The 26,685-nt window shown below is 40.1% G+C and overlaps 1 protein-coding gene across 1 annotated transcript; it reads left to right on the plus strand.

The window, feature by feature from the left end:
• Positions 1-1,257: 1,257 nt before the first annotated feature.
• Positions 1,258-25,787, plus strand: LOC121860734 (phosphoserine phosphatase-like). Its single transcript, XM_042358062.1, has 6 exons — positions 1,258-1,442; positions 13,746-13,893; positions 14,502-14,636; positions 14,963-15,108; positions 17,606-17,767; positions 21,631-25,787. The coding sequence occupies exons 1-6, from the start codon at positions 1,406-1,408 to the stop codon at positions 21,729-21,731; spliced, it is 729 nt and encodes a 242-aa protein (XP_042213996.1). The 5' UTR covers positions 1,258-1,405; the 3' UTR covers positions 21,732-25,787.
• The last annotated feature ends 898 nt before the right edge of the window (positions 25,788-26,685 follow it).

Below are 26,685 nucleotides of genomic sequence, written 5' to 3' on the forward strand. Positions count from 1 at the left end.
AAATAAGATTGTAGAGATCAGTAACTAGGGTGGTTCATTTTGCGAATAATTAAATATCGGCATCTGGTATTTCTGAAGTCTGGCCGAATAGTCGACTCAGCCGCTCGTGATTTTATTTCACTTTTTACTTTTTTCCTCTTCGCCACTGATCGGCTCGTTAGCCGCTTGGGCGACCTGTCACGTCTCTGATTACTTTCCCTTTTCATTTATCCTCTTCACCAAAAGATCGGCTCGCTAGCCGCCCGGGCGATCGGTCCCGTCTCTGTCACGCACTGTTGGCAAATACTGGGCATGCACCGGCTCCTTAATGTACCTGAACCCGCTCCAGTGTTGGTCAAGTCTTGTCTTGAAAGAGCTCACACTCGGTGCCGTCACAACACTCTCTGGTAGATTGTTCCAAGAGTTTACAGCCCTCACTCCGAAAAAGTTTGCCCTCACAGTTTTCTGGACTTGCGGCTTCTTCAATGTTGAGCTGTGACCCCTTGTGGGGCGAGCGTCCGCCAGCTCCAAGTAAGGACACTACTGAGTAGTGCCCCCTGAGATGCTTATACACCTTAGCTAGGTCCCCCCTTGCCCGTCTGTAGTATAAACTAGGCAAGTTCAGGCGCTCCAATCTCTCAGGGTAGCTGAGGTGCCGAAGTGCCCTCCTTTGAACAGTTTGACAGTTAAAGAAGATTACCGTTGTCCATAATACAGTATACTGTATAACAGCGAAATGTTATTGATTATTTGTGTATCTGAAGCTTGCTTGTCGTTCTGTATTGTCCTGTTGCTTTTTATTGTTCTGAGTATCTACAGTACAGTATCTATAATTGAGTTCAAATGCCAAGGTTTCCACACACGGAATCAACCACGTTGTGGTATCTGTCTGCCTGATCAAAAGGAATACATATTATTTTCAAGCACCAGTATTTTCATGACACTTAAAATATGGTTTCGCATGAAGTTGCGAAAGTGTTGTTGTCTGCCATCTATTTCTCACCAGTTGAACAGCGACGAGCGCATAACTTCCTGCTCACTCTTTTATTGATCTGCCTATATGAATCAAACATAACCTGAACACAAGTACAACCTGGCTATTTAATTTTAATGTTAGGTTAGATATGCTTAGATTTTCGTTATCTGCTTTCACTTAAATGATGAAAATTATTTGTTTAACTGACATGGTCGTGGTATTCTCTTAACATGACTGTGTTTTGCTTGGCGCAAAGAGTTACTCTCATCCCCAGCTGGTGTGTGGTAGTCTCGTCCCCAGCCTGGGTCTGATCAGCTGATCGGAATTTTCCTCTAGTCTCCGTCAGTGAAGGGGAAGACTGAGGCCGTGGGTAGCGTGTTGTCTGGCTGTGTCTACTTAATTCCCGTAATATTTTGAAGGAAGTTGTGACCAACATCACTACCACACACCATGAACGGCCTAGAGAAGAATATTATCAACAGGAAAGGTGAGAGACACCGTCTTTGTTTTATCTATTAAGTATATTTTTCTTCCTAATTGAATAATGTTGAACCTATCGGGAAAAAAGGTTTAATTCTATACTGGAATTTATCGTTACATTAACTTTCCTATAATACAAACTGAATATAAAAAAACGCTATAATTTTAACAAATATTAAAAATGTAACGAAAAAACAAGTAAAATTAATACATATTTAACCTTTGCCAAAAAAATACAATCATTCACGTTGTCATCTCACGTAGATAAAGATAATTTTAAAAGTCGGGAGGGACTGATGTATTCCCCGCCAGCACTGGACACAGCTTGTGATATAGATTTTCTCACTAGTGTAAATATTTCACCCAGCGTCGCCGGGAGACTCGCACTGTCGGGCTAATCATACGGTATTGTGCTAAGTTAACCTAGTGTGTGTTGGGGGGAGGTCAGTAGTAAAGTATGGAGGTGTAACAAGTCATCAGTTTGACCTATGTTACTGTTATGCCTGTAGTAGTGTGGTTATGGTGTGATGGTGGTTGTAGTAATGTGGTTATGGTGTGCTGGTGATTGTTGTAGTGTGATTGTGGGGTGTTGGTGGTGGTAGTGATGGTGGCTGTAGTGTTGGTGGCTGTAGTGATGAAAGTGATGGTGTTTTCCGTGTTAATGATGATAGCGCTGTACACGTGCAACATCGGTGGACGACCCTGCCGCGCTGGTCCCGCATCGGCCTCTCGAGCAACCTCAGAGTTCACCAACGAAGGTGACATCTTTAATAACTCCTATCATTGTATCATAGCTGGATGATCGTCATCCTCGATTCCAAGTGATAGCAAAGTAGTAGTAGTAGTAGTAGTAGTAGTAGGTAGTGATGGTGGTGATTATGAGATGGTGGTAATGTCGGTAGTGGTTATGGGATTTTGGTAGTGATAGTGGTGGTTATAGTGATGGGAGCAGTGGTGAGTTTTGTAGATCAATCACACACACACACACACACACACACACACATTAACCCATCTTTGCCTAGAAAGGGAAAGTGATGTTGATGTACGATAATTTTACAGCTGCACCCACTAGGTACTGTTGTTTGTATATTGCGGCGTTGTCACAAATACCGTTACAGTTCTGTAGTGTTATTATTAATTATTATTATCAATGTTATTATGATCACATTATTATTATTAATACTATTACTATTAGTATTAGTATTTCTTATTACTATTGGACGGATCACCTGAAGAATCGTCACCCCAGAGTCCGGCAGGGCGACAATTCTTCAGGTGGGATATCCTGGGGTGACGATTCTTCAGGTGGGGTTAGGAGCCTCCACGGTTGTTAATCTTCAGGTTAGTGGAGTCAGGACCCTCCAGTCAGGTAGGAGGACTATATAATGGGAAGTGGGCTCAAAATTTTAGTCACATTCATCAGTCGACCATGGCAGGCAATACCTTCCAAACTGTCGTCCTACCACTGTTGTGTGATGAGTCCTCTAAAGTTATTCGATGGCTTCAACAAAACAGACTTTTAAAGCTTGAAGCGAAGTGTGATACTTGTGATAACTGGAGGAATTGGACAAAATGCATCAGATCGAAGGATGTTTTTTTGTGGAAATGCCAAACAAAAGACTGCCTGAAGTATAAATCCACTAAGTCTATAAGAATAGGATCTTTTTTTGCCCGTTCTAATATTTCACTTCAGAAGTGGGTTCATGTTATGTATCTTTAGAGTGAGCGTATTGGAGAAACAGCAGCAGGCCGCCAGGTGAACCTTTCTGAGAAAACGATGATTGACTGCTGCAGCTTTTTAGGGAGGTCTGTACTGTGTACTTTGAAGCAAATCCAATCAAACTTGGCGGACCTGGGATCACCGTAGAAATTGATGAATCTTGCTTCTCCCATAAGCCGAAACATCATCGTGGACGTGCACCACACTCTCCTATTTGGGTTTTCGGTATCGTCGATACGAGCTGGAGCCCTTCAATTGGCTACATGGAAATTGTCGAGACAAGGGATGCTGCCACCCTTCTTCCTATAATACTCAAAGTGGTTCAACAAGGATCAGTCATTCACAGTGATGAGTGGAGAGCATACCGCAATATTCAAGGTCTTGGATACACGCACAGAACTGTGAACCACTCAGTCAATTTTGTGGATGTGGATACTGGTGTGCACACACAAACGATTGAATCATATTGGAACAAGAACAAGAGTTTCATCAAGACCATGCGTGGCTGTAAACGAAGCTTTTTAAATTCTTACCTTCAAGAATTTATGTGGCATTATCGTTTTTCTGATAATCCTCTGGAAATTTTGTGTCAACACATTGCTGTTCAGTACCTTTGTAATATGCATCACAATAAAGAAGCATAACACAAAAGAATATATTTATGTTATCCTAATTATACATATTATATTCACTGTGGGCTGGGGCGACGTTTCTTCAGGTGGAGCAGGCTGGGGTGACGATTCTTCAGGTGATCCTATTGGACTATTGATTATTTTGGGTGATTACAAATTGCAATCTGACTAGTTTTTGCCTCTCTGATACCATGTGGTTTGATCTTACAGGCTACTTGTCTGTATGTCTGTCGAAAACCTTGAAGAAAATCCTTGTACAACCCAATTACCTTTTTCACCGTAGTTACCGTTTGTAAACAACTTCGTCAAACAAGATTATCTCTATAAAACCCGTGTTGTTGTGATAGTGCTCGGTTAGCGTCTCTTGTGTCATGTTAAACTGCTTGGGTTATATTATCTGTTTCATCACTACCCTTTACGGAGTTCAGGATGACGTTGGGTGATTACCAGTCTCAAGGCGCCTGTGTTCCACGATATTCTGAACAGTAGTAGTGGTGTACATTATTCTGAACACCGTAGTTACCGTTTGTAAACAACTTCGTAAACAAGATTACTTATAAAAACGTTTGTTGTGATGTGCTCGGTTAGCGTCTCTTGTGTCATGTTAAACTGCTTGGGTTATATTATCTGTTTCATCACTACCCTTTACGGAGTTCAGGATGACGTTGGGTGATTACCAGTCTCAAGGCGCCTGTGTTCCACGATATTCTGAACAGTAGTAGTGGTGTACATTATTCTGAACAGTAGTAGTGGTGTACATTATTCTGAACAGTTTAGTAGTGGTGTACATTATTCTGAACAGTTTAGTAGTGGTGTACATTATTCTGAACAGTTTAGTAGTGGTGTACATTATTCTGAACAGTTTAGTAGTGGTGTACATTATTCTGAACAGTTTAGTAGTGGTGTACATTATTCTGAACAGTTTAGTAGTGGTGTACATTATTCTGAACAGTTTAGTAGTGGTGTACATTATTCTGAACAGTTTAGTAGTGGTGTACATTATTCTGAACAGTTTAGTAGTGGTGTACATTATTCTGAACAGTTTAGTAGTGGTGCATTGTTCGGAATTCATTCGATACCTCCTTCATCACCTTCGTCTGTGTTTCATTCCCCTGGGCCCTGGATGTCCTTCAGGCTGGCTATTTTTTTTTTTCTTGACCAATTCATGTGTGATTGTTGTCTCTCTTAATTCAACTTCAACCCGACGGGTGTACATTCTCTTGGAGACTAACAAGTTATCCAGGTAAGATTAGAGAGGAGACTTATAACTGGTCTTAAAATCCTATTAAGTGGATAACATTGTGTCAACGGCAGCGAGATCCAGTCACTCGGTCAGTCAGTCTTGAGTTAGTCTCGGTCATCACCAGGGGTCAACGAGATCCAGTCAGTCAGAGTTGGTCTCGGTCATTTACCCTCAGGAGTGTGAATGACGCTCCGGGTAAGGTAGGGAGCTTATTAAGGTGTGACACGACCCAGATGACTGGCAGGTATAGACCTAAGGGAGGGGCTCTTGGCGTGGTGGTGGTGTGGGACGAGGTTTATTAGGAACACCTGTGGGATTACATGTTACTATTACTACTACTACTTATAATAATAAACAAAACGGATCACATGAGGATTTGACCCCCAGGTAGCGTCACGGTAGTTAAACTTTAGGTGGGATGAGCTTGGGGATAGTCTTAAGGAAAACAAAATGGGGCTAATCTTCAGGTGAGCACTGTTGGAGGTAAACAGACCCAGCCATCGGTATGCAATTATGTGCTACTGTCAGGTGTTAGTTTATACTGACTCTGTTTCCTGTCCTGTGACCACACACTAATCCAATTTAGAATATCTCCTCCAATTCCACAAGCCTCTTCTTTAAATGGGAGAGGCTGTCGAAGGCTTTGTTAAAGTCGAGGTAAACCACATCATAATCTTGTCTGTTATCCACTGATTCAAAACACTTGAAAAGAATAATAGATTTGTCAGACATGAACACCGCTTGTGAAGCCATGTTGGGAATCATTGATGAACTTGTGTTCCTCGAGGTGATTTCGAACTGAGTTTGAAATAATTGCTTCCAGCAATTTGCCTACAATTGATGTTAAACTAATTGGACGGTAATTAGGAGATAATGATCTCTCTCCCTTCTGAAAATTGGTATCACATTCGTTATTCTCCAGGATTCTGGTACTACACCCGTTTTTAATGACATGTTAAACAAGTTTGCTAAGGGCATACTAAGCTCTTCCTTACATTCCTTTAATACTTTGGTAAATATCTCATCGGGACCTGGTGACTTATTAGGCTTTAGTTGATCTATTTGTTTACTTACATCGTTACTCGTCACTGCTATCTTGCTTAATCTATTTTCTTCACTATCTTTGTATATAGTTGGTGTCTCGGATATTATGTTCAAATTTTCGGTTGTGAAAGCTGATGAAAAATATCTGTTCAGATTATTGCTCATTTCTCCGATGTTATCGGTTAGCTCGCCGGTGTCTGACTGTATTGGTCCAATCTTTTCTCGTGTTTTAGTTTGATATATCTGGAAGAATCTTTTAGGGCTCGACTTCGCCTCCCTTGCTACCTTCAGCTCTATTATTCCTCTTTGATTTTCTTACATCAGTCTTAACCCTACTGGCCAGTACTTTATAATAATCTCGGAGGTAAACGTCACCATGGCTGATTCTCGTACCTATAGCCTTCCTTTGTCCAATATTCTTTAAATAATTATTTATCCTTTTGGGGTCATTGTTATTTGTTCTGGGTTTTCTGTATGGTGTATTCTGCCTTTATGCATGAAGTAACTCTTCATCCTCGTATATTTTGTGGTCAGGTCACCCTCAGCACAAGGTCTACAGAGATTAGGTTAGCGTTAGGTTGGGTTAGATTAGGTTAGCGTTAAATTGGGATAGATTAAGTTAGCGTTAGGCTGGGTTAGATTAGGTTAGCGTTGGGTTGGCTTAGATTAGGTTAGCGTTAGGTTGGGTTAGGTCTGCTTTAGGTTGGGTTACGTTAGTGTTAGGTTAGGTTAGGGTGTTTAATATTCAGGTGAAATAAGCAAGTGTGGCTGTTCTTCAGGTCATCCGGCTAGATACTGTATACAGACTGTTATACCCCATAACTATACTGCACTCCAGTTTGGCGCCAACTCATACCGGATGGCACCAATTTTTTCTGAATTGTGACCTTGACCTTCTGACCCCGAGGCACACCAGCTCGAGTAGTTAGTGATCCCTTCAGGCATTTACGCCCTTAATGCATGAGTCACGAAAGCAAGCATGAACACCGCATGCTTACCCTGTAAACGCTTTTGCGATCCACCTTGCACAGGATGCAAAGGGGTACCCAATAAACTAGCCCCCTCGCAGGGCAAATTAAAATAAATAAATAAAGAAATAAATATATATATGCTGATAACCACAAGGAAAAAGAAAACACGAAGTTTCCAAGCGCTTTCGTGTAATTCACATCTTCAGGGGTGAGTACAGACTAAGGAGAAGTACATAATAACGTGTATATATATATACAGAGGAGGGTGAGATCAGGTCCACAATGGTCAGGTATTAGATAATGACCCTACTAATCTTCAAAAGCACCGCAGCGGTCGGTAGTCAGGTCAGAGGGTAAGGTGACCCAACCTTCTCACCTGGTTACAAATCTTATTAATTACGAAATTATCTAGTTTGTACATACCATTACTCAAATTACATAAGAAAATAAGGAGTCTGCAATAGGCAGGTTGGCCTGTGCATGGCAGCTCCTGTCGAGAGTTACTACCACTCTCTATCATCCATGAATCTATCCAGTCTCCTTTTGAAACTTTCCAGAGTTCCAGCACTTACTACATAGTTGCTAAGCTTGTTCCACTCGTCCACCACCCTATTTGTGAACCAGTTCCTTCCTATCTCCCTCCTAAACCTAAACTTATCCAACTTAAATCCGTTGCTTCGAGTCCTATCCTGCTCGGATATTATAAGAACTTCATCTATATCCCCTTTATTGATTCCTTTCACCCACTTGAATACTTCCATCATATTTCCCCGTGTTATGTATTTCTCTTTAGTCTGTGCTCACCCCTGAAGATGTGAATTACACGAAAGCACTTGGGAACTTCGTGTTTTCTTCTTTCCTTGTGGTTATCAGCATATACCTAGATCACGCGCACCTACAGTGATTTACTTCCATATATATATATATATATATATATATATATATATATATATATATATATATATATATATATATATATATATATATATATAAACGAGAGCCTAATACACGAGAGAGAGAGAGAGAGGTAGGTGCCTAATAAAAGAAAGTTTACACCCCCGAGCAACAGCTGATATGATGCGGGCAAGAGTATACAAACCAGGGGTAAAAATAGCTGTGATATAACCCCTTGGTGTGTGAGAGAGTGAGTGAGTGTTTTGGTCGTCGTAAGAAAAGGATTTACAAACCCCTCCAGGCCATGTGTACATTTGTGTGTACAGTACATCTTGTTCTGTCTAGACAGTTGCCGCCATTTATAACGGGTACAGCTGCTGGCTTGTTTTGTGAGATGTGGCACCACTGTGTGCACATCGTAGTAAAACTAGCAGAATGGGCAGAAACACCCTCGTTGTAGTAACCAGACCAGAGATGTTAGATATCGTCCTCATTTTCTCTACCTGTGAATGTACAAATTGCCTGTTGGACAGTGGTGCCACATCTCGCAAAACACCAGCCACTGTACCCGTCATAAATGGAGGTAACTGTACATCGTGACTGTCTGTGCCTCTTAAGGGGTACCCGGTGACGGTGTGTACATTGAGTGTGTGGATGTCATAACTGTGTACATTATGAGAGTGTGTACATTGAGTGTGTGTGTGTCATAAGAACATAAGAATGGAGGCAACTGCAGCGGGCCTATTGACCCATACTGGGCAGTCCCGTTTACACCCAACCCCTATTGCTCATATAAGCATCCAACCTATGTTTGAAGCTATTCAGCGTATTCGAGTTAATGATGATATTTGGTAACTTGTTCCATTCATCCACTACTGTTTCCAAACCAGTGTTTACCTATTTCACGCCGAAATCTAAATTTGTCTAATTTAAAACCATTGTTACGAGTTCGCTCCTGGTTGGATAGTTTGAGTACCTTTGTAATGTCCCCTTTGTTTAGCCCTGACTTCCATATATACACCTCTATCATAACTGTGTGTACATTATGAGTGTTTGTGTATGTGTCATGACTGTGTGTGCATTATGAGGTGAGTTGATATCATGACTGTGCACTTCATGTATACATCATAACTGTGTGTACATTAATATTCCGTGTACATGACGACCTCTACAAACCTCACCAAAAAGGTTCACGGTACAGAACCTCAGCGAAATTCCCCTGACATTTTACCTCCAGCTTTCGGTAGGAATATTAAGCGCTTATTATGGTCCTCTGGGAGATTCTTCAACCCCTGCATGCTGAATGATTTCCCTTAAATATACCTAAGAGAAAATGTAGTTAGTTAGGGTAGATGCTCAGTGAAATTAAGACGCCATTTTGAATTATAATGTCTGTCTGGCGTTTTCACCTCCAAGTTCATATTTATAATTATTATCTGCGTTAACTTCATGTTTATGTACTGTAGTTAAGGTAGAGTCTCAGTGTTATGTTGCTACCATTTTGGGTGTTATTTTGAGTGCTTTAAGTTTAAGTGTGATCTCTGTATTCATTTATGGGGATTTTTTTAGATTTAGGAACCTTTGAAAATTTAAATCCACGTTTTCTTCTCCGGGATATTTATAAAATTTATTGTTTTGCCGTAAGAAAATACACAAAGAATATTACTGCTGGTGTGGAAAACAAATCAGATTTATTCCATTTTTAGTCGTGAAAGTATTTAAATACATCATACATAATTAATATTTTATTATATAAAATATGGAACAGATGTCCTAATACTATACGGTGAGCCTTGAAAAAATATATTTAAAACTCGAGAGAATAACGGCAAGATTGGTTTAAATTGGGAGAATTCCTTCACAAATTGTTACTGAAGAAGCACTGGCTGTGTATTTGTCCAGAGATTTAAAACAAAAATATCCAGTTTTCTAGTATATGCGACTGAATGATTGGGCCTTACTCCCAACAGAGGTTAGGATGGATGGGGTCTATTAAGACTGGTGGGGCTCAATCGAAAGCGTCGACATTTGCAGTACATAAAGGGCAGACTGAGGGCGGGGGGCAAAGCAACACCACATTACTTACAGAGTTTTACCGACTTAAACAAAATAATAAAAAACAGTTGATTGTTGTCTGGCAACATCCCAGGGGAAGATGCCAGGAGGAAAGTGATGTAAACAGACCTGGGCGGCCGCTAAATATACCTGCCCCCTGTCGTCATACACACCATGGCCAACAGGTAACTTGCCGGGAAGCAGACATCTTTTGGTTCATTCGTTAAACAGTTATACACAAATGGCAGTTACAACAATATTGCACCAAATATTTATTTCTAATTTTACTTGTTAACGATTAGAGTAAATAAATGTTATCGTAATGCTAATGGATATACTTGCTGACCATGGCAACTATAAACCAGTTTAGTTAGGCGTGTTCCTCCTGACACACTAACTCACGTCTACAGTACTGATACAGCCGCAATATACGCCAACTTGTTCTTGTTGTCCTTGACCATTTAAAGCGCCACGAGTTGCACACATAGCGCATTGATGGACTAGACTAGCTTGCAGTATACGTAGCATAGTTTGTATACCTGCACTGTATGTGTATTTGTACAGTATTCTATCTGACTATATGATGAACCAGTTTGAAATTGTATGGGGGGATTTTTCAATGTTGTCCCTTGAAACACTGTGTTTCGGCATCAAAATTAAATAAATTAGTTTCGCCGTCTGAAGTAGAACCTGTTTTACCCTGTACAGTCATTCCTACTAACAATACAATATTTCGCAAGATGTTCTTTGCCTTCTTCAACTTTCACCAATTATACAGCATCTACGTATATTATCACCAAACCCGTTATCATTATTAACAAATTAAATACATAACGGCAAGATAATGGAAGATGTTGAAGGATGAATTAAGCAGAAAATAACAAGCCAGTGAATCGTTGTTGTTGGTCAGTTTCTCATATACGAGAAAACAACTTTTACTCGACCTAAGTACCAGTTGTTTGACCCCCCCCTCCCCCCACACACACACACTAGGACAAGTAATATTTATCTCATGGTAAAAAAAATAGCCAGTCTTTTATATGTCTGTGTGTGTGGGGGGGGGGGGGTAAAGGGATGTTGGCTTTTTATTATGTGTGATATAAGTTTTGTTAATAGACCTACGTTGGCTAGATGTCTGTTAGTTTTCTCTCTCTCTCTCTCTCTCTCTCTCTCTTTCTGTACAGTAAATGGAACGCACATCAAATATTTCCAAATATGTTAAGTTTTCCATTATTGGTATTAAAATATTAAACATGATCGATTAATAAGGATGATCACGACAATATTAATTTGAAGCCTTGTGGTTTACTGAATTTCATAGCATACCATTAGAAACCTTGATTTATCACCTTATCAAATTGAACTGATTGGAAAATTTAGGAATTATTTGAAAATTACTACAATATATATGATACTTTTATTCAAATAAAATACCCAAGTTACTCGTAGGTCCAGAACCATTGTCTAGAGAGGGAGGCTGACGACAGCTCCGAAAATAAGAACATAAGAATGGAGGAAACTACTGCGGGCCTATTGACCCATACTGGGCAGTCCCGTTTACACCCAACCCCTATTACTCATATAAGCATCCAACCTATGTTTGAAGCTATTCAGCGTATTCGAGTTAATGATGATATTTGGTAACGTGTTCCATTCATCCACTACTCTGTTTCCAAACCAGTGTTTACCTACTTCACGCCTAAATCTAAATTTGTCTAATTTAAAACCATTGTTACGAGTTCGCTCCTGGTTGGATAGTTTGTGTACCTTTGTAATGTCCCCTTTGTTTAGCCCTGACTTCCACTTCTACACCTCTATCAGGTCGCCCCTCGCTCTACGTCTCTCGAGGGAGTGCAAATTAAGATGCTTTAACCTGTCTCTATACTCAAGGTTCCTAATGCCCGGGATTAGTCTTGTCATTCTCCTCTGAATTCTTTCCAAGAATTTATATCCATTCTGTAATACGGTGACCAGAACTGAACTGCGTAATCCAGGTGTGGTCTCACAAGCGCAAGATACAGTTTTAGGATGACCCGCTAGTCTTGTAACTAACACTCCTTTGTATGAAACCAAGTACTTTATTAGCCTTGTTACGAGCAAAAACACATTGTTTACTTGGCTTAAGGTTCCTACTTATCATTACTCCTAAATCTCTCTCGCAGTCGGATTTCTCTATGGCATCGTTGTTCATCTGGTATCTGGTTTCCCTGTTTACATCTCCTATACTGAGTACTTGTACTTTACATTTGTCCACGTTGAATTTCATCTGCCATTTTTCAGATCATTCGAAAAATTTGTTTAGATCTTCCTGTAGTTTTGCGGAGTCCTCGTCAAATTTAATAACACGTCCTATTTTAGTGTCATCAGCAAATTTACTTACGTTGCTGTCTATGCCGATATCTATATAGTTTTACTGTATTTTCTTTGCCACTGATCGACTTGTTAACCTCTTGGCGGTCGGTCACGTCTTTGTTACGCACACTTGGCAAACACTGGCTCAATAACATATCTGTACCTACTCCAGTGTTGGTCAAGTCTGGAATACGCTCACACTCGGTGCTGTCATCGATTTGAATTAAATTAACGTTCACTCGGCACAATATGAAGTAGAATAATAGTGTACAGTGGTTCCTAAGTAAGCTTATGTTGTGTAATCTTATTTTTCCAAAACAATAAATTCAAAAGAAAAAAGTATTGACGTGTTGAATTGTCTTAGCAGCTTCCCAAACTATCTCATTTCACCGAATAAACAAAAAAACGATTACTGTCAATCATATACTTCACCATGATTCACCTCACCTGCCTCACCGCTGCTCTAAAATACTGTTAAACTTTTATAATATTTTGCGAGGAACATAAGACATAAGGTCGTTGTGAGGGTCTGAAGTTTAGTGTTGCCACAGAGCTTAACTCAACCAAGGAGATTATAGGCTAATGAATGTTTGCACTCCATGACTTTTTTTTTTATTTTATTTTGCGTTTGAAATAAAATTCACGACGGATTTTGTTTCTACTGTATAGGGTTTGTCTACACCACTCAGCATTTATGCTAATTATCTAAGATGAAATAAATCATTCTCCGTTGTTTTTTATCAAGGAAAAACACGTTTTATAAATATATATAATCAACAGACACTAAGCTTGGATAATACGCTCCTTCGTGTGTTTCTTTGTTAAGCCTTGTTTACCCCTCCATATTTTCCACTGCTCAAGAGTTGATTAAAAATGGAAAATGTTCGTCGTATATCCGCGTCCGGACCCTCGTCGTCAGGGAGCAGGAAAGCATTTGAAGTACTGTAGTCAAGAAGCCCTATATTTCACCCATGGCTCGGCGCTAATAGCTTTACTTAGCTGAGCTTTCTTTTCCTCCTCCTCCTGCCCCAGGCGCCGCTGTGTCCAGTAAGACGCGTCACTCTCAGAGGCAAGAATTACTTTAGGATCTTGTAGGCGGAAGTCAAGACACATTGTCGAGGACCGCCATGTGGGTACTCAAGATGCCACCATTAATAGCTTCCCCCTCGTAGCCAGGGAACACATCTTATTACAGCAGATGAATTTCGTAATCAAATAATTCTTCAAACCTCTGTGATAGCTAAGTTAGATTAATGAATTCTCTTAATATCCTAGTTAAATGGAAATAATTAACCTGCGAATCTTCAGTCTTTCTGAGTCGTAAACAAAGGCGTACGGTTTAAATCATGACCACAGCGTGGAGGTGTTTACTTATATTAATAATTTGCTTCTGTTACAGTGAGCAAATTACCATCCCCGGGGGAGTGTCGTGAAATATGGAGGTCAACTGATGCTGTCTGCTTTGATGTGGACTCTACCGTTATTATTGATGAAGGTCTCGACCAGCTGGCCAGTTTCTGTGGCAAAGCTGACGAGGTTAAAAAGCTGTAAGTGTTACACACACACACACACAGACACACACACACACACACACACACACACACACACACACACACACACGAATCCATAAAATTTGCCATGTATTTGTTTAATATGAGTTATTACTTAATGGCAATAACCATTAATTAACACCTGTCATTTAATTGTACTGTATTTTAAGTTACTCAAAGCACAACTGCTGAACTCTTAAAGTAATGCCTTTAAATTATTATCAGTTGTCCCATTTACCTCTAGACTTAAACAAACTCATCTGTTTACAAGTGAAATAAACTTCAATGTGTCGACAACTTTATAGTGTTTTGACAACAGTGGGAATTTGGGGAGATATTCGGGTACATTCAAGTGGCTGTTATGTACGTGTCCAGTACTGTACCCGCCTACATTGATCAGCAGTGAACTTATTTACTGCACCATAAGCTTCTTAAATTTACAAGTAGCGAAGAGACTAAGAATATACTATTATAGGAATGTGATTTTAGTGCATCTTAAAGCTTGAATCCCTCATTACAAACTTGGTAATTGTTTTATAGTTTACTATTCACACATGTGTGAATTTTCATGAATTCATGTTCAAATAATACATTTTCGCCAACAGGACAGTACAAGCAATGCAGGGAGGAATGGAGTTTAGAACCGCTCTGCGTGCAAGACTTGACTTGTTGCAGCCAAAGCTTTCAACTATACAGAAGTTCACCAGATCAAACCTTCCAAAGCTCACCAAGGATATTGAGTATGTTGTGATATTACGGCAATGTGAGCACAGTGCTTTTATACTAAAAAAAAAAACATTGCAAATGTTTATTGTTAATTTTACAGTTTTGTGTCGAAAATATTGTAAAATACAAGTACAGTATAGACGATATGTTCACCCTAACCCCTACTTCTCCCCACACCTCCACTTCTCCCCACACCTCTACTTCTCCCCACACCTCCACTTCTCCCCACACCTCTACTTCTCCCCACACCTCCACTTCTCCCCACACCTCTACTTCTCAGCAGTAGAGGTGTTCCAGTGTACTCAAAGTAGTTAAGTGTGACGTATGCTCCTACCCCCAGCCGCCTGGTAGCCGCCCTACAAGCTCGTGATGTTGACGTGTATCTCGTGTCTGGCGGGTTCAGGTCCCTCATCGCCCCAGTAGCCAAGATGCTCAACATACCACTCGAGAACATCTTTGCAAATAGATTAAAATTCTTCTTCGATGGTAAGGCAATATTTTTGTGATGCTTTGTAAAGGTGCTGATGATTGTGAATGTAAATATAGTGTAGATCAGTGCTATTCAAACTGGGTGGATGGTCCTCCCTTGGACGAGATTTTGTTTGGGGTGGATGAGATTTGAAGGGATGGGGGACACGTGTGAAGGTGTGTGTTGCCTACGGAATCATGACATCACCCATAATATTTGAAACGCCGACCAATGAAAAAAAGAGTGCCGGGAGGAGGATTCAGTTTTAAATTTCAAAGTCAGTGCCCAATTGACTGTCGTAGGGAGAGTAGGTAAGGTAGCGTTTCACTCTATTTCTCACGGCATGGGTTGATATACAGTACCATGAAGCTGGGCGAAACAACAGATGTGGGAGGGAAGCGCAGTTGATTGTGTGCCATCGCAGCACTAATGGTGCCGCCTACAATTGAGGGTTGAAACAGCAGAGAACATTTTCCCGAAACTGAATTACAGTATTTTATTACTGAAGAGGGCATTGAATGGTCGAAGTGAAAATCCATCACAACAGATGGTGCGAGGGCAATGGTTGGAGCAATCATTGGGGGAATCAAGCAGTATCACCTAACTGTGTTACAATTTACTGTGTAATTCACCGAGAGGCCTTTATTGCTAAGCTACTAAAAGACTAGAACAGCCAGTGAGAAGAATGATTTTGAGCATCTTCTTGGTGAGTTGTGGAAAGATATGGAAGCCAACTTCACCACACTGCTCTTTCATGCCGAGGCGCGGTGGTTATCCAGTGGGAAGGTTCTGAACTGAGTGCTTGTACGGAGAGAACGGTTGTGTGTTTTTGTTGTTTTTTCACAGAGGAAGCAAACCCCATGGCAGTTAAATGTCAGGATAACTTTTGGTTGGCAAAGTTGTCATACATTGCCTCAGTTTTTGATCATTTGAACAAACTCAACATCAGTCTCCAAGGCAAAGGTCGGGATATTTTCACAGCAGTGAGAAAAATAAACGGATTCAAACTGAAGGTGCAAAACTGGAGAGCCAACATAGAAAAGAACAATTTGTCTGATTTCCCGACTTTTGATAATTTTATGAGAGAATGTGGCTGGGAACATAGGGTGCAGGCAGCAGAAGAGGAGACATCCGTCCCTCGTAACGATCTTCAAGAGTGAAGTGCTTCCCCATCTGGAGTACTGTCACCCCGTCTGGTCCCGAGATATGCTAGGGACTGTCAGTTGGTTGAAAATGTTCAAAGGAGGGCCACCAGACTGGTGCCTGCACTTCGGCACCTCAGCTACCCTGAGAGATTGGACCGCCTGAACTTGCCTAGCTTATACTACAGACGGGTAAGGGGCGACCTAGTTGAGGTGTATAAGCATCTCAGGGGGCACTACTCAGTCGAGTGTCCTTACTTGGAGTTGGCGGACGCTCGCCCCACAAGGGGTCACAGCTCAAAATTGAAGAAGCCGCAAGTCCAGAAAACTGTGAGGGCAAACTTTTTCGGAGTGAGGGATGTTTTCGGAGTGAGGGATGTAAACTCTTGGAGCAATCTACCAGAGAGTGTTGTGACGGCACCGAGTGTGAGCTCTTTCAAGACAAGACTTGACCAACACTGGAGCGGGTTCAGGTACATTCAGGAGCCGGTGCATGCCCAGTATTTGCCAACAGTGTGTGACAGAGACGGGACCGATCGCCCGGGCGGCTAGCGAGCCAATCTTTTGGTGAAGAAGATAAATGAAAAGGAAAAGTAATCAGAGACTTGACCGATCGCCCAAGCGGCTAACGAGCCGATCAGTGGCGAAGAGGATAAAAATTATGTCCTGTTTGGTTGTCAGTCACCTTACTTTGATTCAGAAAAACCTTAACGTGCATTTCCCAGAGAGTGGGAGCGAACACCTGAATTACATACAACCATTTGCTGATGATGGGGATAACCATTCTGAAGCTCTATTGGAGCTTCGGACAGATTACGCAAAAAAGCAGCCTTCAAGACATGAGCACACACCATGGATTTTTGGGTTACATTGTTGGATATTCCAGAATACAAGGAGTTGGCCAAGCAGGTGACAACTATGTTTGTGCAGATGCCAACATCATATCTGTGTGAGCAAGGCTTCTCAGCTTTAGTTTTAATCAAATCAAAGAAAAGGAACTCGATTTCGAATGTGGATTCCCTTATGCGGGGTGCACTCGAAGGTCGGCTGATTCCAAGATTTCACCAAAACATTCATAATTATACCTATGGTAAATAAATACAAGTGAAACGACTTTTTTTTCTTTCTCTCACTTTTAGCAAAATATGGTTATCACTAGAGGTGGATGGCATTGTAAGTTTCATCACTAGGTGGATAACATAAAAAAAGGTTGAATAGCACTGGTGTAGATACTTTTGGATCACATGAAGATTAGCACCACAGGCACTAATGCTACCTGGGGTGGTTAGGTTAGGTTTGATTTGGAAAGGTTGGATTAGGTCAGGTAATGGTTGCATCTCCTCCTTTGCCATAATTTAGCAATATTCTACAGGTGAATACGGTGGTTTTGATGAAACTCAACTGACGAGCAGATCAGGGGGTAAAGCCGAGGTCATCTCATGGCTAAAGAAGAGAGAAGGTTACTCAAGCGTCGTCATGATTGGTGACGGAGCAACAGACATGGAAGCTTGTCCACCAGCTGATGCCTTTATTGGTAGGTCATAATTCAACTTTCTTCATATTTTGTCCACATTTATAACATCATTTTATTTATCATTCCACCTCTTTTCACCGTACTAGTTGTTCAGGCAGTTGATCTGTTTGTTTTTTTATAAATTTTATTGGGTAGTGTTAGTACAGGAGGAAACCAGAGTACCTGGAGGAAGCCAGTGATGTTAGGTAGTCACACTGGTTAACACCCTTGTTACATCTGTCTTACTGGATTAAATGCAAAACATGGGGCAAGAGATACACACCTTATCGCTGCACCATCAATACCACATTGAGGTTTAACTCGAGAGAATATCTCCGTTTGTACAGATTTGTGCTGAAATGTGTTTACTCACAATCTTTTTTTTAACTGTCCATTTGTCTCTATTGTATTCTATCTGTGTCTGTCCATTATCTTTACTTATTTCCCATTTACCTGTGGTACTCCATTATTTGGCAAGACTGTGAGGCTACCATCTTTAATGTTATTCCTTTTGTCAGTTCACATGCCTAAAGTGAAGGAGAGCTTATGCCCTACCCTTGATGGTGTGTAGTCATCGTGTGGGTCGTGTCATGTTGCGTTTCTGTAGCAAAGCGTGTTGGCACTCGGGCTTTCATTGTTGAGCGGTGACAATTAGATGGTGATTACGTACGAGCATCAAGATCGCCTTAGTGATGTGAATTTGTAAATTGGTGTAGGATTTTTAACGTTATTTGCAATTGTACTGTATATTGAATTATTCTCCCTGCCATATGACTACGGAACCTCAGCTAACTAGAGAGAGGACGCCTTCAACTGCCAAGCTTATACTACAGACGGACAAAGGATGACCTAATCGAAGTGTATAAACATCTCGGGGGGGGCGGGCACTACTCGGTCAAATGTACATACCAGGAGCGGCCAGACATCCGCCCCACAAGGGGTCACAGCTCAAAGTTGAAGAAGCCATAAATCCAGAAAACTGTGAGGGCAAATTTTTTCGGAGTGAGAATTGTGAACTCTTGGAACAATCTGCCAGAGTGTTGTGACAGCTCTGAGTGTGGGCTCATTCAAGGCCAGACTTGACCAACACTGGAGCAGGTTCTGATATATTTAGGAGCCATTACTTGCCAAAAGTACATAACTGAGACGTGACCGACTGCCCAAGCGGCTAACGAGCCATCAGTGGCGAAGTGGATAAAAGTAAAAATCACAAACACTTGGTATCCTTCTACATGTAAGGTCATAATTCAGTGGGAAATGCAGCATCGTCATCAAGTTTGACATGTATGATTCACAAATGGTACCTGGTTACCTTTGAAAACTAGGTCACTAACTATATGAAAATAGGTCATGTTCAATGTTCTCTCTGACAGCTACATGACACACAACACTTGCCAAACTTCACTTGAATGATCAGCTAACAACACCGTGTCTGGACCTGTGTGAAAAAAATAGTGGGTGAAACAAAACACCTACTTTTACTTTTTCTTTTATCCTCTTCACCACTGATCGGCTCGTTAGCCGCTTGGACGATCGGTCACGTCTCTGATTACTTTTCCTTTTCATTTATCCTCTTCACCAAAAGATCGGCTCGCTAGCCGCCCGGGTGATCGGTCACGTCTCTGTCACGCACTGTTGGCAAATACTGGGCATGCACCGGCTCCTGAATGTACCTGAACCCGCCCCAGTGTTGGTCAAGTCTTGTCTTGAAAGAGCTTGCACTCGGTGCCGTCACAACACTCTCTGGTAGATTGTTCCAAGAGTTTACAGCCCTCACTCCGAAAAAGTTTGCCCTCGCAGTTTTCTGGACTTGCGGCTTCTTCAATTTTGAGCTGTGACCCCTTGTGGGGTGAGCGTCCGCCAGCTCCAAGTAAGGACACTCGACTGAGTAGTGCCCCCTGAGATGCTTATACACCTCCACTAGGTCACCCCTTGCCCGTCTGTAATATAAGCTAGGCAAGTTCAGGCGGTCCAATCTCTCAGGGTAGCGAGGTGCCGAAGTGCAGGCACCAGTCTGGTGGCCCTCCTTTGAACATTTTCAACCAACTGACAGTCCCCAGCATATCTCGGGGACCAGACGGGGTGACAGTACTCCAGATGGGGAAGCACTTTACTCTTGAAGATCGTTACGAGGGACGGACCGTCTAGATATCTGAACGACCTTCTTATAAGACCCAATAATATATTTGCCTGGTTTACCTTCTTCTCGCAATGGCCCAAGAACTTCAGCTCATTGTCAACATACACACCTAGGTCCTTCTCACATTCAGTCTCAACTAGTGCAGTTTCTTCATCCCGTTGGGACATATGATACGCCTCCTTACCGTTGGTACGCCCCGGGTGCATCCTCTTACACTTCGTAACATTGAATCTTAGCAGCCATTCCTTCGACTATTCCTGGAGCCCACAGAGGTCCTTCTGCAGCTCTTCACAGTCAGCTTGGTTCTTAATTTCCCAAAATAACTTGGCGTCATCGGCAAACATTTGTATGGAGGAGTGTACAACGTCAGGCATGTCATTTATGAAACAAACAAACAACAGCGGGCCCAATACACTGTCCTGTGGTACCCCACTTGTGACAGGTACGGATGAAGATTTCGTGCCATTAATCACCACACACTACTTGCGGTCATGTAGAAAGTCTTCTATCCATGCAAGGACATTTCCCCGAATTCCGTACCCTTCCAGTTTGATTTTCAGCTTTTCATGGGGTACACTGTCGAAAGCCTTGGCAAAATCTAGGTTTATATTGTCGATATTACCACCCCGTTCCAGAATATGGGTCAAAATATCCAATACCTTGAGCAATTGTGTTAAGCAGGAGCGCCCCGGCATAAAACCGTGTTGGCAATCCTTTACAAGATTGTTTCGTATTAGATGTTCCATTGCAGCATCTCTGATAATTATACTCTCAAGTACCTTACATATTATGCTGTTCAGGCTCACTGGTCTATAGTTGTTCGTGGAGTGCCGATCGCCCATCTTGAGGATAGGACTCGCATAAGCCACTTTCCATTCACTGGGGACCATTTGTTCATCCAGGCATTCACAAAACAGGATCTTCAGGGGCTCTGCAAGCTCGTTGCACAACTCTCTTAGCACTCTAGGATGCACCATGTCTGGGCCGGGACTCTTATGGACCTTTAGCCCGGACAGTTTATTTCTAATACCCTCTTCTGTGAACACAATGTGGGTCAGTGCTGTGTCGAACTGTCTGTCCTCAAACGCAGGAAGGTTAGTTGCATCCTCTCTTGTGAACACTGAGGAAAAGAAGCTGTTCAATGCCTCAGCTTTATTCTGGTCAGAATCTGCGTAACTACCATCCACAAGCCTCAGGTCTGATACTCCTACTCGCGTTTTCAATTTCGACTTTGCATAGCAGTAAAACGCCTTTGGGTTTGACTTGACCTCGCTTGCAACCAGCCTCTGGAACTCCTTTTCAGCCCTTCTACACTCTGTCTTTGCTTGGTTTCTGGCTCTTACATACATCCTCCTGTCTTGCTCATCGTTTGACCCAACCCAAGTCTTGAATTTCTGGGTTTTCTTCTTAATTTTGTCGACCACCGCATGGTTCATGTGTAGGGATCCCCTTGTATTCCTAGAAGCACTGGGTTTGGTCTTGGGTATATATTTATCGATCAAATGGGTTTATTTACTAGTTATGATATCCAGCGTAGTGTCCGCGTTCTTGTACCTTAATGAGTCAGGCCAGTTGATACTACTCATCTCTTCCCTCATCCCATTGTAATTTCCCTTGTAATATTTGCACCTTGGCCTGTTTAAGCCATTTTATAATTCAGTACTGTTCTGTATTAGATACTCTAAAAATGTATTACAGCTTAGCAAATTACTGTGTACCGTATGTAATTTATTTTTAATTTCAGGGTTTGGTGGAAACATTGTGAGAGAAGCGGTGAGGGACACAGCAACCTGGTTTGTTTATGATTTTGCAACTCTCATTAATGAGTTAGAAAGTGAAGATTAGCAGATCCTCAAAAGAAATCTTTGTTGACACAAGTCTTCTACAGTAAACTTTATATCCTAAGCTGGCCAATATTTTATATATTTTATTACAAGCTGGTTGGGGTAAGCAGGTGAAGCAAATCTTGTAATATTTTCTTGTACAAAGACTCTGATTAATGTCCATTTCAACTGAATGTGGATTGTGATTTAATAGCTTAATTTTCTGATGTGTTCTAGGAGACCAATATTAAATGCTGTTTAAGTATACTCCGAAAACCGACATCCCAATAACCCCTGATTCGCATAACTGACGATTACATATTGGGGAAATACCCCGCATGCTTCATTGAGTACCCCGTTGATCAGACCAAATACTACTGTAATCTTAACTTAAATCACAAATTTACCTAAAAAAAAAATCATTTAAAGCTTACTCATGATTTATACCAAGATATTTTACTTTTGTTATTGCACTTCAGTGCACTTCAGACAAATAATTTTAATATTTTTTTTATTAGTAGTGTGTACAGTATGTGTAGCCTTTATGAACTGTGTTGGTGAGGCAAGATAAACTAAATTATTCTATTTTCATCTGACATCAGTTCAGGGAAGGATGACCACATGTGGTGACTGTACTGTACTGTTCATCCTTTTGTGCTATTTGTAGAGAGGATAGTAATATGTCTCCTAGGAGACCAGCAGGCAGTGGAAATGGTTGTAATGCAGCAAAATGTAAGCATGTGACATTAACTATTTTAGAAATGATGCCAATACTGAACCGGTCTGGTCCCAAGCTTCCCGGATTAGTGAGGTCCAACCTGTACAATAATTCTGCAAACATAAATTTTAAACTGTATCATAATCTCAAGGGTTTATCTCAGTAAACTAACTTGAAACTTAATATATATGTGACGTGCCAACTGATGCATATTGTGATGTTGTGATGCATATTGTGTGTTATAAAACTACAGTAGTGAGTGTTTGTTGTGGTACTGTACCCTGTTAAGAAAAACCTTCCATACATGTAATAGTTTTGTATAAGTAGCCTAGAGTACAGTAGTAAGTTCCCTTAGAGGGATAGACTATTATTTCTACACTGTTGTATTGATGCTTGTACAGTATAAAGAAACAATGAGTGTCAAGAACAAGTGTTTAATGCAAGTTATAGAATGAAGTTGTCAGATTTTGAATGAAAGATTAAAAGAGAAGTTTGTAGACATGAAGGAAAAATCTAGGGAGTTGTTTAGAATAAGGATGGATGGAAGGTTTTAGGTTGTTAGGTGAACCGTAAATGGCAGCTATCATTTGTGGAAGTTTCCAGTTCCTTTGTGTTCAATATTTGTGCAAATTGGGGTGGGAGAAGGGGTGAGAAATCATTTGCTGCCAGTTAAGGATTGAAGAGGTTGTAACTAAGACTTATCTACTGAAAATCATTCAGTATATGGCCAAATTGCAGCAACTGAGCATTGCAATTAATACAAATAAAAGTTTAGGGATTTAGTGAAATTAAGTTTATAAAATTTATATTATGTGATATAGTACAGCATATGAATAGGAACAATAAAAGTTGATGTAGGTGCCAGATCAATCAGTCAGTGTTACCAGCAGCCAGAGTAGTGTAGGAATAGACAAATACAGGATGGAGTTGTATGGCAAATGAGAGACTGGCAAAGTAAATTCAGGAAAAGTGTTGTTTCTAAAGTTTAAAAAGTTATGGTATGTGTAAAATGCATATTACTGTACTTTAACATGACAAAACGGGTTAAATTTAATTAGTCTATAAAATATTTCTATATCTTTAATATACTGTATTAGACAAATGAACATACAAATGTGCAGTTTATCTACAGTAGGTATTTTATTTATTTTTGTTATAGAAACACTCCCCATAAACAGTAGGTAGCCCGTAGAACATTTAGACAATTCTCTACCTCCATCCATGTTTGTGCCAGTGTTTAGTATGACTGTGGTGACTAGCAACTATGGTGACTGCAGCCATTATCTACACAGTACTGTATGTGCAATGTTTTGATGTAACCTGATACATTAGTGATGAAGGGAGCTATGAGAACTTAACCTTACTGATCTACCACCTGTGAAATGTCTTGTTGAAGGATTTAGAAGGAATTGGATGGCTGCAGTGGTCATAATCGCACCTCGTGGGTGATATATACAATGCAGTATTATGATGATACGAGAGATTAGTTATACTATGTCACAGTTATTAGTAAAGTGAGACATAATTATACTTGATATGTCTAATAGTCATATAAGTGAGGTGAATGATATGCATAATGCTTTTATATGAGATGAGTGATATGCATAATGCTTTTATATGAGATGAGTGATATGTTTTATGATTATACTCGAGACGAGTACAGTAATGCAATTGCACCTGAAGTGATATTCATTATGATTATATGCGAGATGATGAGTATTATACACAAGTCATATCAACAGTGTCAGGAGGAAGCTTCAACATTGCTGAATTATACTGGGCAAAAAGCCTCATTGAACTTGTGAGAATGCAAAAAAAAAAAATCAATAGATTTCAACTGACTGCTGATGCTAACTTTCAGGAAATATGTTTCAGTATCACATCAAATTAGCTTTCAACAACTTAACCTACCCATCATAAGCTAATGTACCTTAGTGATGCTACTAAGGGTGGGTTAGGTATTATTTGGCCATCAGCAACATACACTGGTGTACAATACTTCACTTGATAATTTTACTATACAGTAATTCAGAATGAGAGAATGTGTTGCAATGGATGTTGTATGAGTGTGTTGATGTGCTTCCTTTATAGATAGTAGTGGTGTTTACTGTAGTGAAACAGAGCTGTAATGTTCAACTTGAATGATGTAATTACTGAAGTTGGCAAACAAAAATCAGGTACAATATTGTAATACACTGTTGTGTATAATTTCTTATCAGGTTACTTTGAGAGTGATCATTATTTTTCATAGTTAAGGTTCCATGTATAAATATACAGGAATTTCACTTGTGATGGGGTAAAATCACTTCAAAAGTGTCTCATCACCTCTCACTCTCATCTCCAGTTCATGTAACACTTAAAATCCAAGCAGCTTTATAATTCATAAAACACCAAGGTACAATCAATTGTCTCAAATTTCCTAATTGTATCATAATTCAGTCAGTCATGGCACCACCCTCAAGTCTCAGGACTGGTAGCCATCATCTTTCACCTAATCATTTTATGGGCCATCACCAGTCCTTCCAGACAAAACTTTAAATTTCAGTCAGCCATCTCAGTCTCTGCCTTACCCTGGTCTTCAATGATAGCAGCACCTCCTTCCTTCCTCTGGTCCCGAGTGATATCAGCAGCACCTCCTTCCCCTAGTCTTCAATGATGGCAGTACCTCCTTCCTTCCTCTGATCTTCAATGGTAGCAGCACCTCCTTTCTTCCCCTGGTCCTTCAAGAGAGCACCACCTTAATGCAGCCAAAATCTCTTCATGTTTCAGATTTAAATTACAGCACTTCAAAATATTTACTATACGTACAGTAATCCTAAAACAGTCTCGGGCACCACTAAACTTCCCATTTATTACCAGCAATGTCTTTTCAATCAGACAAGGCAGAGCAACTTTTAAAGCTATTTCATTTGCAAAAAGTTAGCAAAGAAATATGTTCAAAATGCCTTTCTGTACTTGGACGTTTTGCCCATAGACTAGTGGTTCATTCACTGCCTCACATCCCATCACTTGGTGTCAAGCTGCTGACAAAGTGTTGTAAAATACCCCGGTTTCTTTTAAGACATTATATTACAAACTAATGTGTTCACTAATGTACAGAACTCAAATTCTTAGAATACTAGAGTGCAATCACTCATATTTTAAGTTAATTTACTAGTAATCATAAGTAAATTGTGATAGAGATTCTTGATGTTGTAAGCTGTGATCTTCTTTGAGTTGTGATATCAAGAGTAGGAAAGAACTTAGTATTAGAATAGAACAATATTTGTTAACTGGAGTAGTGAAGAAGTGTCACCATTTCAAATGCCATACAGGGTTCCCACCGTACCAGGGAAAATTAAAATATACTATATCTAATAATTTGAGATTTACTTCTAGCCAAAATTAATCTTCATTGTGTATTTGTCAAAATAATTAATAAAAAAAAAAACAAGAAACCATCAACACCAGCTGTAGGAAGACTGAAACTGGCCTTTCCATCTCTAGAAGCAGTAAAACTCTCCAGTGGTTGTGATCCAGACACCATGATAAATGCCTTAGTGTTCTTGAAATACCTGGAGGAAGACTAGGTATCAGAAATAACCAACAATGTGAGAGCTCTCGGTGTATAATACTCATTAGTTTTTATTGAATGACTTTATATGTGGATTTGTTTGGCTTGTTTTTCAACATTACAATGTAAGGTAAATGTTTTATAAAAGCTAAAATCTATTTTTATGGAAGTGTGATATAAAGTTTTGTATTTTGTGTAATTATAGTAAAGATAATATGCAAAGCAAGTATTATATATATATATATATATATATATATATATATATATATATATATATATATATATATATATATATATATATATATATAAATATATATATATATATATATATATATATATATATATATATATATATATATACAAAGATAGACCCGACTTACACGGGGTTAGGGACAAATCCAGGTCGTAAGTCCGACATAGATAAAAAAAAAAAAAAATTTAAATAAATAATCTACAATGAAATACAGTACAGTAAAAGTAATGAAATAATGAGGAATGGATACAGTACAGTGAAAGTAATAAATAATAAGGAATGGTTACAGTGTAATTGAGCACTTACCTTTATTGTAGTCAGCTGAATGCATAGGATCCATAGTTTTCTAATTTACATGGAACTACATTAACTGGAAACGTTTGGTATAGAAAATGCATGTTTGAAAAAAAAATTTTTTAATAAAAATCTCTGGCGGTTGTAAGTCCCGACGG

The sequence above is a fragment of the Homarus americanus genome, unplaced genomic scaffold, assembly GCF_018991925.1.
Source record: "Homarus americanus isolate GMGI-L3 unplaced genomic scaffold, GMGI_Hamer_2.0 scaffold23617, whole genome shotgun sequence".
Classification (NCBI taxonomy): Eukaryota; Metazoa; Arthropoda; class Malacostraca; order Decapoda; family Nephropidae; genus Homarus; species Homarus americanus.